The 13,664-nt window shown below is 45.7% G+C and overlaps 1 protein-coding gene across 7 annotated transcripts in view; it reads right to left on the bottom strand.

The window, feature by feature from the left end:
• Window positions 1-13,664, bottom strand: part of HSPG2 (heparan sulfate proteoglycan 2) — a 1,237,996-nt gene that overhangs the window by 296,132 nt on the left and 928,200 nt on the right. For all 7 annotated transcript variants that reach the window (XM_069610942.1, XM_069610946.1, XM_069610944.1 and 4 more), the window contains one exon: window positions 1,524-1,653. In XM_069610942.1, the coding sequence (XP_069467043.1) occupies window positions 1,524-1,653 (130 nt within the window). The remainder of the gene's footprint in view (window positions 1-1,523; window positions 1,654-13,664) is intronic.

The following is a 13,664-nucleotide window of genomic DNA, read 5'->3' as shown; positions in this document are numbered from 1 at the left end:
TATCCCAGTGATCAGCGTTATTGTTCGGCACCAAAACGCTTGCATACCTTACAGCAGGGCGCTGCACGGACACCGGCTGTGTACGGTTGGGGGGCAGCGCAAAAGCTATATGCTGGTCTCTTGCCTTACGCTCGCGCTGCTGTTCCCGCGGCCCCCGGTCACTTGCCACAACAAACTGCCAAACAATGGCCGATGTCCGCGTTGCAAGTCGCCACTCCTCACATCAGTAGCATGGCATGCAGCCAGCAGGGCACCACTCAGCCCCCAGAGGGCAGCGTTCGTCTTTTCGCTCCGTCGCCCAGATCTATGCAGCCGCTCCCGTTGCTCCGGCTGTGATTCCTTTGTTGTCGGCCATTTTGGTTACTTTGTATACACCCGGCCGTTTTCTTCGTAATGAGTTTCCTTCCAAATGCTGCACAAGATTCACATGCTATTCGCAGTCTGTGCAGGGCACACATTCCCACGCCTGTGCTTCCAATCCTGGGATATATAAAACGTTTTTAAAGGGTAGTTTCTCTGATCATTGCCGGATCCACAGGAGCTGCACAGGAAGGCATGTCCTACTCCATGGCTAGTTAGCCACGCCCCCCTAACGGAAAACACACTGGGCCTCATTACACAGATGGCGGTAAGGATTTACTGGTACCGGTAAAATACCGGTACCGGTAAATCCTTACCACCTTACTACGAGGTCCCTTTGCGGGTTGGGGGATTTAACGCCTGCTTTTTGCAGGCGTTAAAAACCAACCCGCAAAGGGACCCAGGGAGCTAATTACGGTACCGCAATTTGCGGTACCGTAATTAGCGCCTTCCCCATTCCCATTGAGCCGTATGGGGCAAAAATGGGAATGGGGAAGGGCAATGGTGGAAGGGGAAATTACCGCCCCGCCAACCTTGGAATGGGGCGGTAATTCCCCTTTCCGCCAAGGCGGTGCCGGTATTTTACCGGCATGAACCATGGCGCTAATAGCGCCATGGTTCTCCGCCATCCGTGTAATGAGGCCCACTGTAGGGTGACAAAACATATAAAAATGGAGAAATCCTACAACCGTGCTTATTGCCAGAATATTTCTATGTGTGCGTTATTATTTTCAGCAGGAATGCAGACTCTGGTAAGCATACCAATCCCAATTGCACTGCTCCCATCTTTAAAGGGTTCCATGTGTTAAAATCACAGCAAAATGAGCGTTTACACAAAAAAACTGCCACCGCAATCCATGTAATGGATGAGGAGGGATACCCCTGGACCCATTATAACATTTAAGGTGAGCGGGAGACACCCCTGCAACCCTCAATCCCCTTAAATGGTATCATGGGTACACCATTACCTTTTTGCGCAATTATTTTTACGGACAACGTTTTTGCCGCTATTTTATTACTGCGCACACTTTGAAGTTGACAAAAAAACGTAACGCTTAAAGGAATACAGGTTCCACCAGAAGATGAAGACTTGCCATTCCACTACAGCAAAATGGGTCGAAAGGGAGAGAAATTGTCTTGAAGCATCCCTTCTCAAAACTCACCTTGATTGGGGCCAGTGATGGAGACTATGACGGAAGCCTGCTGACTGCCAGCGCCGCTGCTGACACGGCAAATGTACTCTCCCGAGTCTGCGGGGGAGGCCTGGAGGATTCGGAGGCGGGAGCCGTAGACCTATGGAGGAGCAAGACAAGGACAGACGAATTAGGGGTGAGTGAGAGACTGCAAAACAAGCAGGAGGTACCCCTTCTTGTGATGCCACGAAGTAAGCAATTTACTACTGCCAGCGGTGGCCTGGGATACAAAAGTGGACCTGATTTTTTTCATAATGGCCCAATTTTGCACTGTGCCAGTGAGATCAGGGAGCAAACAACCCCATCCAAGTACGGTTTGTGGAGGCCCATCCCCTCACCCCCAAAGAGAATGGGGAAAAATGGTGCAAATGGTACATTGCAAAGCACTGAACATACAGCGATGTAAAAGTAGCACAAAATAAGCACCCAACATATGACGTTTATTTGTTAAGAGTTAGGAAAACATAATTGTAAGCTTCAGAACATCTTCACTACAAAGGGCTATAGGAGGTAAAGAGAGTGGCAGGGTGCTAGTAAGAGGAGCAAAAAAAGCAGGCAGCATCCATCTTATGTTTGCTACCCCAGGCCAAAACACCTTCCACCTCCACACATTCCAACCAGTGTCACACCCACCCCCACACATTCCAACCACTGTCACCCCCACCCCCACACATTCCACCCACTTTCACACCCCGTCAGGAGGGAAAAGTGGGCATCTTTAAGGTTGGTTCTTGTAGCCTGGACCACCAAGCTTTCACAACAGGGATGAGTGGATGGAAAGATCCTGTCAGAAAGTGCTGGGCTTTTTTTTTTACCAAGTTCCCGACAACTGCAGAAACAGGGGGAACATTTCTCCCAAACTTCCAACACTGGGTCTCCACTGCCGGGTTAAATGGCACCAATTTGTGGGATATTTTACATTCCTTTCGGGGCGAAGTCTGGGAAAAGTCTGTAGCTGTCTGCAGCTAGGACTTCGCGTGCTGTGGGCCTTGGGCTGACTTGCGTGCATGTGCGTCATCGGTTCGACTAAAGACTTCCGGTCACCTACTGCGCCTAAGTCTTAGTTGGATGTGGCCGCACAGGAGTTGTTAGCATCCTCCAACTGCCAACTTGGAACAATCTATGCCTCCCACCTCTGCCCTCCAGCTGCACCTGGAGGATATTTATCACCACATCTGGAGCCCCAGGCAAAGTCCAGCTGTCCTTGGATGGCAGCAATCCCGTCTGCTTCCATTTCATCTGTGTTTGCTTCCTTAGCTCTTCCCGCTTTCCGTGCCTAGATTTTCTAACTGCTGCCGGGCTGCATGAAACCATTTTCAGCTCATCTTCCTTCCCGCCTCGGCCCCTCTTTGACCCTTCAGCCACTATCATTCCTAGCTTACTCTTTCAGTACGCTCTCGGGGCAATATTATTCATTTTCTATTCAGTTCATTCTCTTTGCGTTTTCTCCTCTGCTGTATATTGTTTTTATCTACAGCAGCCATGCAATATATTCCATACCGATGTAGCCAGGTTAACCCCCCTTCTCTCAACGAAACAAATGAGGTGTGGGCTACACCTCAACACAAACAAGGTCGGTTCCACATCTAGGGCCCCACGTTGTCCTTTTTTATATCACATACCTACTTACTACACTTCTCAACAACCTGTCTACCCCTCTTACACTACTGTATGCAATTTCATTAATCTAATTTAACCTTTTTTACCTGACCTTTCTTCCCTCGGTTAATGTTGCACTTTGGAATGTGCTTACCATTTGCCACAAAGCTCATTCTATCCTCGATATTTTGCTTCATTCTAATCTTCGGGTGTAAAGGAATACTGGAACCTTCCAATTCTGTAAATCTGGGTGCGCTTTCTTCATCATATATCCCCTTGTCTCGCACTCTCCCACCCCACTGGTCACAGAGATGGAGCCAGTCTCTGACTGCAGCATAGAACTGTCCCTGGCACATGTGAAAAAGTAGCCAACAGTCGCAAATGGCACTTGGACAGAATGTTTGAGTGGTACACAATGTGGAGGTTTTTTGGTTAAATGTGTTGATAATTGTGCACTTGAATACTTATCAGCAACACTAGTTAAACCTATTAGCTGCACAGTGAAGTTACCCATCAAACTGATCCACTTGGACCCCAAAAAAACGGCCCACAGTAGCATGTGGGGCCTACACTTCTGGCATTGCCCTATATGCCGGTCCGGGCCTGGATGTGGAGGTAGCCTATATCACCCCCTTAATGTTAACGTTTCTTCTCCTCCCAATTTCTCAGTTCCCTCCCTTTGAATACCACTACTTAGTTTTTTCTTCACCTCATCCTTTGGCTATCATAGTAATGTACCATGCTCCTGGCCTTGTGAAGACATTTTGCGAGGACCTAGACACCCTTCTATCACACTCTCCTTCTGTTGTCTTCTCAGTTGATTCTCCTCAGTGACTTTAATCTTCATCTGTCATAGATGCACTCGTCTGTCCACCATTTCTATTTTTGACTCTTACCATCTCACTCAAATTCCTACCCACACCCCCTTCTCACATTTCCGGTTCCCCCACTTAACCAACTCTCCTCCCCGTCCACAGATTACATTGGCTCTTTGCAGACCTAAGAACTGTTGTAACACTTGACTCATTGTATCTACCTTTTTTTTCCCTCCATCATGCAAGCCTCCACAGCCTTGGTTAACTCCCTCCCTGCATTCTTCTTGTAGCCTTCTACAGTGGGCCAAACACTGTTGGAGGAAAACACAATCACCTAGGGATTTAGCCTCTCCATCTTCTCTTCACACTTCTTATGATTCATCTTTATTCCTAGCTAAACAACGATATTTCACCAACCTCCTTCATTTCTCCTCTTCTCACTGACGTTGCCGGTTTCAGTTCCTAAATCACATTCAGTCTTCTCCCAATCGGATCCATCTTCACTTTCTTCCTTATCTGGCTATGACTTTGCTAACTATTTTTCTACTAAGGTTACAAATGTGCGTTCTTCTGCCGCTTCTTGTACCTCTTCCTCTGACTTGCATTCTCACTCTCATAGTCTTCAACTACTAGGTCTACTTTCAATCCCCTTTCTCATGCTTACATTACTTCCCTTCTTTATAAAGCCCATCGACCTGCTGCTCCTTCTGATCCTTTACCTTACCCTTTAATTTTCAAAGATGATCCTTTTCTCATTTCACATCTCGCAGTGCTCAGTAATTCCTCCTCTCTTACCTCTACTTTTCCTTCGATCTTTAGACCCGTTTCTATTCCTCTGATCTAAAGAAACTATCCCTGGATCCTTCTTTGCCATCTAATTATGGTTCTATTTTTCTTCTCTGATTCCATGCTAAACGTTTGGAACATGCTGTATACAATCAAGTCTCTGTCCACAAAACCCACTCTGCTCTTCTCCCCGCCTCTACCAATCTGACTTCCGTCCTTTTCATTTAGACAGAAACTACCCTTCTTTCTGTCTGTCGGCTCACTATGCTAAACAATTGTCCCTGATTATTTTGCTTGATCTGTTTGCAGCCTTTGACACAGTGGGTCACTCTTCTCCGTTGCATCCTTTTCCATCTCGGTTTTCAGGGCTCTGTACTTGACTGGTTCTGCTCCCATTTTACCAACCACACTTATTCACTTTCCTGGTCAGGTCAATCTTCTTTTGTTCTACTATAGTAAGGTGTCCCACAAGGTTCTGTCCTCGGTCGTCTTCTTTTTTCTTTATATACTATTCCCCTTTCTACTATAATATCTTCCTTTAGCCTCTTTCACCATTCCTACGCAGACTCCCAGACCTTCATTTCTTTTTCTTCTTTCGCTGAAACTATTCCTTCTGCTCCCTCTGCATGCTTCTCCTATATCCAATCTTCGATGTCTGTTCACTATCTACATCCTAAACTTTCCAAAATGGAAGCTCTTATCTTTCCTGCCACCACTATTACTCCATCCCTTTTCCCTCCTCCCTTCATTTCTCCATCCTATCTTCCAATTTCTTCCACTGCTCAGAACCTCTATTACTTTCAGCTCTTCCTTAGCCATTTCTCCTCACATTTCTTCCGTCACCTGCTCTTGTCACAGTTAGGAAATATTTCTCTTTTAGGCAACTTTCCCTCAATATTCAATGGACCCCAAAAGTTTTGCTTTTGTTTTACACTTTGTCCTGACTTTTTACAGAGAAGTGAAGCCTTCAGCTTCAATTCACTTCACTTGCCTTTTGCTCATTTGTTATGGAAAAACTGACTAGTCACTGAGACTGTCAGTACTGGGAAACTATGTTTCCTTTTTGTCTTTTGATAGGTTACCTGTTTGGGTAATTGTTTCATACTGCACACAGCATCTTTTAATGCAGTGCGATGGGGATTCTTTTGTATCACCTGTGAGGGTGTAGAAGTGGGGGACCGACAGACGGGTGGTATTTTTTGGTCAAATACTTTTTTCTACCAAAAATAAAATAGAAAACCCTATCTGGCCTAATGACCAAGAGGGATTTCCCCGCCTCAACTAAAATACTAAGGACTCTGTTACGATGTCCATCAAACAAAAAGGTCCACCGTTATGTGTCAAAACCTATTACCTTCCTTTACACTTTAAACTATATTAAGTAACCGGGTGATCACCTTGCTTCAGAAGAATGGCTCTCCTCTTCTGGACGATAGTTCAAAGTTGACTTTGAGATGATGTGAAAAGGAAAAGTACCTCAAAAGAGTAAACTAAAAAGTCTGAAAAACAAACTTGGCACTCCAACAATGCACATGTAAAAAGACAGCCTCATATCTCCACAGTGTTGGGGGCGGGGGGAGGGAAGGTCTCCCTATTGTCCTAACCTTCAGGTTTCTTTTCAAACTTCTTGCAGTGCAAGGAGGGACTGCCTTTCTCTTGGTCTCTACTGGGTAGTAGACAATATAAGGGGAATAACTCCCTTGCCCTGGCCTTTCTTGATCTTCACACAATGCCAAAAAAATGACTTCCCTTCCATTGGCTTCTAACACAATGTTCACAAACACCAGGATGGGACGATTCTCTTTCTCTGGCTTTTCTCTGACTCTTCACAGGGCCAAGAGAATCACTCCCTTCTCTTGACTTCTTTCACACTGCACATAAACACCAGGGGGGATGACTCTGGTCCCCTGCCCCTTCTCAGGTTTTTCACAATGCCAAGGAAATTGATTCATTTTGTGTGGCTTCTCGTACAGTGTTCATCAACAGCACGGCGAATGACTCTTCCCCTAGCTTCTCTGTTTTTTCAGAATGCCAAGGAAATGGCTACCTTTCCTGTGTCTTCTCTTAGCTCTCCAGGCCCAGTCAAAATGGATTAGCCCCCTGCCAGGTACTAGGACTATGAAGAGCAACAAGGATGCTTCTTGTTACTTTTATGGGTGTGTGTCCCAGACTCACACTTTCTGCTTTCTTCTTCTATCTGGTAGACTTGGTTCACTCTCCGGCCAAGGACCACTGTACCTTTCCCAACAAAAAAAAAAGTTCCTTTCCCTCCGTCAGGGTCCCAGACCCAAGATTTTTGGTTCCTTACCCTCAAGTTTCTTTACCACTTTCTTGGTTCCCCGGTTAACGGGAGGAGACAAGCTCCGGGAGGGAATGGTGGTATCCACGGATAAGACATGGTATCCCTCGCTTTTCCCTTGTGGGATTAATCTCCTATACATAGCACCCTACTGGCCTACTGTGATTCTTACCCTATGCCTCTCAATCAAGTGTCCAAAGCAACCTTCAAACAGTCACTTGCCCACAAACCATGTTAAAACAATTCCTCCAATATCTTCATGCAAGCTGATCAAAAGGAAGTACGATTCCCAGAAACACCTTGGCACTGCGATGAAGAACACTGGAGGAATACAGAGTGGAAGAAGTCCGGAGCACACCTGTGCATGGGACGCTTAAACAGGATCACCAAAAGAAATGAGACTGCTGGTGGGAGCGAGCGGCATCTCTTGGCATTACCGGAAAGTAGAGAGAGATGTTGGAGCCAACCGGCTCATGAATTGAGCAAAAATAGTCTGTGTGGAAGAATATTCCATGCAGGAAGGCCAGAAACCAGTAGAATGCTCCTTGGCGTTCACCGGCGAAAGGAGGCAAGAAAAAACGTACCATAGACCTGCGAGGAGAGGAGAAGCCCAGCTGGAAGCACGATAAGCAAGGAAGCCAAAAGCCAAGCATCATGAAGGAAAGAAGATACAATTGCTTGCGTTGGCAGACTGCAAACAGAGCAGTAAACGCTACAAAGAGACGGTGAGTCCATGCTGGGACCAAGTGAACACTGGGGCATCTTTGCAAGCATGCCATAAGTTAAAATTTGAACAACCCCAACAGGAAAAAGAGCAAAGCGTTTATTAATATTGAAAGTAAGAAGTTAAAAGCATATTTTTCTCAGAAGGTCTTTTCCAGACAATGTGAATTAACCCACAATGCTAAGGTGGTGAATGATTGGAAGTGTGAGCAAAACACTAAAAAGCAATAAACTATGGGCAAAAGGAATTAGCAAAAAGGGGCTAATGTGGTAAATCCCTTGTGCACCTTCTCTTAAAAAAAAAAAAAAGCCATCTGCTGACCCCTCCTGCCCGGCTAACTATTGCCCTAGCCCCACTACCACCTTCCTGGGTAAACTCTTGGGGAAGCTCGTCCTCCCTCAACTGACTGTCTACACTGAAATTGTTGGTTGCTTCCATGACCATCAATCTGGATTCTGGGCATCCAGAAGCATGGAAACCGCTCACCTAACACTCTTCCTTGATCTCTCCTCTGCCTTTGAAAAGGTCAACCATTCTATCCTCATACACCAACTCTGATACACTCAGCATCACTGACCAGGAACTGGATTGGAAGACCCCTTTTCTCACTAATCACCCTTCCCAGCTGCAACTGGGCTCTTTCACCTCCACCACCACACTTTCTACCTGTGATTCCCCAGCAGGGCTCTATCCTGTTGCTCTTCAATATTTATCTTGCAGCGCTTGCTCGCCTGATCTCCCCTTCTCTTCATTTCCAGTGCTACGCTGATGACCCACAACTTTACTTCAAACTTCCCTATACTACTTCCTTTTCCTCCTCTCTAATCCCAGATTGTCTGTCTGCCATTCAGTCATGGTGTGCAGCTAACTATCTCGGTCTTAATGCCAGTAAAACAGAGATCCTTCTCTTTCGGACACCTGCACCCTCTTTTCCTCCTATCCTCTGACCACCCTCTCTGGGCCCTCTACCCACAACATCCTGTGAGGCCAAAAACCTTGGGGTCATCTTCGACTCTGCTCTCTCCTTCACCCTCACATCATGGACCTTACCAAGAAGGCCCACTTTCGGCTCCACCTCCTCAGAGGCATCTCCCTTTCCTCACCTTACCCCAAAAGCTCAATATCTCCAGAGCTCTGGTCCTCTCTAGGATGGACTACTGCAACAGCCTCTTTCTTAGTTTCCCTCTTTCCTCCCTACAGCTAATCCAGAATAGGGCTGCAAGACTTATTCTTGGCATCAAGCCCAGGGAGCGTACCTCAAGCCCTAAAATCTCACTGGCTTCCAGTGGCTGCAAGGATCAAATTCAAGACCCTATGCATCATCCACAAGGCTTTATGGGGCCTGGGATCACGCCATCTCCAACATTTCCCCCGTAACTATTCTGCTGCTAGAGCCCTCCAATCCTCGAATTCCAACTGTATGATTGTCAAACACTTCTCCAAGCAAAGAATGGGGGGCAGGTCTCTCCTCGGCTGGTACCTCCCTTTGGAACAGCCTCCCTGCCCCTTTCAGACTTGAGTCGCACTTGCTTAAGTTCCGGAAACTGCTCAAAACTGTTTTTCTCTACCTCTTTCCCTTCCATGATAATCACACCACTGCTGCTGAGACCTGTGGCCTGGTCCACATGAACCCAACAGGATACCAGGCCCTACTACCCAGTCGATAGCAGCACTATCCCCCCCCGCACTGCACTGCCCGTGCAGGCCCCTGCTTGGCAGCTGTGCATTGCACCCTTGGGAGTCATCTGCACTAGCACTTAGCCTGAGGCCTCCTCCTTGGCACTTCCCTCCCAGGCCCCCCACCAGCACTTGTCCATTCCTTGCCCCCCCACATCCCTATTGCCTGCACTTCTCTTCACTGCACTTGCACGTCCGAATGCCACAAGGTCTAGTAAGACCACTACTGTATATTTACTTTTTTTGCCATTGTTATTCTTCCCCCTTTCCCTTCCCATTTGTGGTGCTTTGAAACAATTCTTTTGTATAGGCACCTAATAAATGCTCAATAAAATAAAAAAATAAAATAAATGATTAAAGGCGGAGTTGCAGAGAAGGGCAACTACAAGAAGTGCTGGCAGGAGAATATACTAGGAAATTGCAACGTGTGTGAAAATAAGAAGCCCTGGGCAGAACTTTATGGCAGGCAATTGCAAGTGTGTGAAAACAAGAAGCCCTGACAGGAGAATATACCAAGAAATCACAAGTTTGTGAATATAGGAAAACAGAAACCCTGGCAGGAGAGTATACCAGGTATCCTGACAACCCAAAAGCTAAAGATAAATATATATAACGTGGGTATTTATCAAGAGGGAAGATAAGAACTATTGTTGTCAAGAAGTTGTGATAAAGAATCCAGGGGGGGGAGGGGGACATCCTCTGGATTAAGGAACAATATTCTTGAGAGACTTCATGTTGGAGTTGTTTATTCCTTTTTGAACACTTCTGAAATACCAAAGGCCAAAGATATTATCCTTTTCACCTTAAGATTTATTTCATTAGAATGTGAGGTTCAGAATAGTACTTTGGACACAGGACGGTTTTGTTTCTGACAGTCTGAGACTAACAGTGTTTTGAGTTAGGTAGGGAAACGTCTCTAGCGCAGGGACAGTGAGGCATTTTCCAAACCCCCTTTATTTCTCAATAAAAATCTTTAGCCAAAATCATGTTTTAAATACGTCCGAGTTTCATTCCCGACTTCACAATTGTCATGTAACCTCTACACGTACAAAATTAAAAACACCATAGAAAAATATCTGCTGCCACCAGTCCATCCAGGACAGATTTTGTAACCACAAAGTTACAAAAACAAAATGTTATAAGGTTACAAAGTATTCTAACCACACTTCACTTTACAGTGATCTGTGCAGCTTCCAAAATACAAGAGACAGAGACAACTTCCCTGTACCGATAGTCTTAGGGACTGATCAGTTTCCTCATAAGAGTGAGCAGTAAATCTTTTGAGAGGAAACGAGAACTGGGAAAGCAGGATCTGTAGAGGGAGGCCCATATTTTTCGACCAAATCATTATGCCCTGCATATGCCAAACAGGGTTTTCCACAGTATTAAAAGAGGATCTCTGAGGGCTGCATGGAAAGCAAGAACTGGTTCCTTTGGAGGCCCTTTGTCCAAGATGTCTTTTAGGTAGTATCAGTTACTTCACTTATGGGGTGGATCCCCACACCAAGTCCTTAAACCTTGGACAGGACTCCCCTGTAGCAAGCATTTGGATGGCTATAAGGGTCGGCTGAGTGAAGGCGACCACCGGAGAGGTGACCCATCCACTAGCATTTATGAGGTCAGAGGCTAGCTCCGCCATCCTCTATTCCTATGAAATTAAAATCTTCAGGGGTGTTCAACCTTCTAAAAGGTTCAAACCTAAAGTGTAGTTGGGTCTCAGTCATCAAATCAAGTCTGAAATGACGGCATGAAATCAGTCTTTGACTGATGGCCAACATCAGTGTCAGCTCTGTCATAGACACTAGCGGATCTTTTGAAGTGGACACAGATGTGGCAGTGAAGAATGCAGAAGGTGCCCGTGGTCAACAACGTTGACTCTGCTTTAAGACTCCCCGAGGCAGACTTCATGCCCAGGCTCTTAGGAATTTAGAATGAATGTTTGTCAGAGTCCCTGTTGGCTTTGTAGGGCACAGTGAGGTCTGTTTTATTTTTCTTTGGATCTGAAGAGAAAAACGAAGGGGCTGCCTTACTGAACACTTCAATAATTTTCTATCAAAATTCTTCCCATTTCTTTGCCAAGACAGATTTTGATGGAGGAAGAGTAGCGGCATCTTATTTTAAGGAAAGTAACAAGAATGATGAGTCACTTCTTGAACGCAACCTTTTTCAATGTTTTTAGGTCCATCTGGGGATATATTGGTCGCCTTGGAGCTACTTCCTTTAGACTTTCACATTTTGAAGGGGTAATGCTGGGTGTATTGAACGTCGAATGTCCCAGAGCCAATTTGGATAGTCTCTCTTTCAATGACTTTGGAGCTACTGACTGACACGCTGCACTGTTGGCCCCTTGGTGTCTGGTACCGAGACACCACAGACATATCCTGTGAGGATCGGTGAGCAGCATTTTAGAGTTGCAGTCCTCAAATCTCCTGGCATCAGAGGGTTTCAGAATGGATATTTCTGAAGAAAAGTCAAGACTTTAGAGATGACTTCGAAAAAGTTTGAGGTGTGAAGTGAGCGTTCTGAGAACCGCGCTGATCATGCAGAAAAAAATTGAAAGGAGGCCATGGGGCATGGTGTAGGCTACTTCAACACCAATGTCTCATCCGGCCTCATGGAAGAAGCATGCTGAGGGACTTCAATGCCAATGTCCGGCACCCCCTGCGGTCAAAAAGTTACGAGCCTCTGCTAAAGCAGGCAGACTATATCGAACATGAGGAATGCGTCAGAGGACAATCCCTTAGAAAATTTGCTGTTCAGGTAGGCACTGCTGCTACTGAAAACCCTGTTGTATACCGCTGTGTGCTTTGCAACAGGCCATGTCCAACAGCCTCTTGTCTGTAATGTGGGATGGGAGTGGTGGGCCGGTTCATTGACATTGCTGCCCCTAGTGATTGTGTTGTTTTGAAATGTGCAGTTTTAGTTATACTACACCACATGGTGAGTGATCTTGTGTAGTTTGAATTGGTATGTTATACACCGTGGCACGCTGACGGGTGTGGCCTTAGTACATGATTATTGGTATGGTCCGAAAAACCTTTGGTAACTTGCCTGGGTGGCAGTATTCATCTCCAGAGAGGTGAATTTCCAAATGTTCTGTACAAAACAATGCTTAACACTTCTAGAGTTTCACATATTTGGGAATGCCCAAGTTTCTTTCAAGTCCTGTGACTCACATTCTGGCATGCAAGGTCTAAGGTCATGTGATCCCTCAAGGGGTATGGCTAGCAGCTAGGCTTGTGCAATTCAGGGCACAGTTATCAGATATTCCTTGGCAGTTAACATGCACAAGTGGATCAGTCCTCCCTTGGGCTGTCCCTTTTCAGTTTGGGTTTCTGAGTGGCATTTTGCGCTATATATGCTGTATGGGAGTATCGTTCCACTGGTCCAAATTGACATTTTTAATATGCTTCACAATTAAGTACTGGGAGGACGAAGCAACCCATGCTGATTAAGTACCAGACAACTTCATTACTCCTAGTTCTATTCTACCTTGTCACAGTACTTAACACCTTCCTTTTCCACCCCTCTGGGCATTTCATTCCAGAACCTTTAGGAAAGCAGTATTAGACATGAAAAGGTCAAGGCTATTATACTCTAGGTGAAAAAGGGGGATGGAAATGGGTTCTGTGAGAAGGTGGATTGTCTTCATACGTACAATGAGAAAGAGGACTGGGAGTAATGAAGTTTACTACTTCAGTAATCAGATCATTCCTAGTTGCCACACACAAACGGAAACAAAATGCAGTTGCCTGGTGACACCACCATTTTAGTGTCTTCAGTGCAGCAATATTGGATCCTTGCATGCTGTAAGGAAGGCCTGGTATCCAAGTAAGAGACAAGTGACCACAGTTCAAGGTTGTTTATTGAACTTTCACAAGGGGGTGAAAAACACCCATCTAAACCGAATTCTACAGATGAGAGCAAGCTACGACCATCAAAAAATAATGCAGTCTTAGTGGAGTCTAGTCAAAAGAAACGGGCCTATACTAAACAAAACCCGTTGCCAATCTGCTACTTTACAAATAGTGTAGGGAAATGTTCATGAAAAAGAAAAAAGTGTTCACAAAATGATAAATCCGGATGTTCAGGCCGTTGACCTCCCTTTTCCCACGTTTTCAGCACAGGGCAAGGCGTTTCACACGAGCCAAGCACACACTCTGGCTTCCTTGTTCCAACTGCAGCATCAGGGCCTTCTGTGCTCAAGTCCC

Source organism: Ambystoma mexicanum, chromosome 8 (assembly GCF_040938575.1).
Source record: "Ambystoma mexicanum isolate Mex_15411 chromosome 8, UKY_AmexF1_1, whole genome shotgun sequence".
Classification (NCBI taxonomy): Eukaryota; Metazoa; Chordata; class Amphibia; order Caudata; family Ambystomatidae; genus Ambystoma; species Ambystoma mexicanum.
The sequence above is the reverse complement of the archived record's forward strand: the minus strand, read 5'-3'. Positions and strand labels throughout refer to the sequence as shown.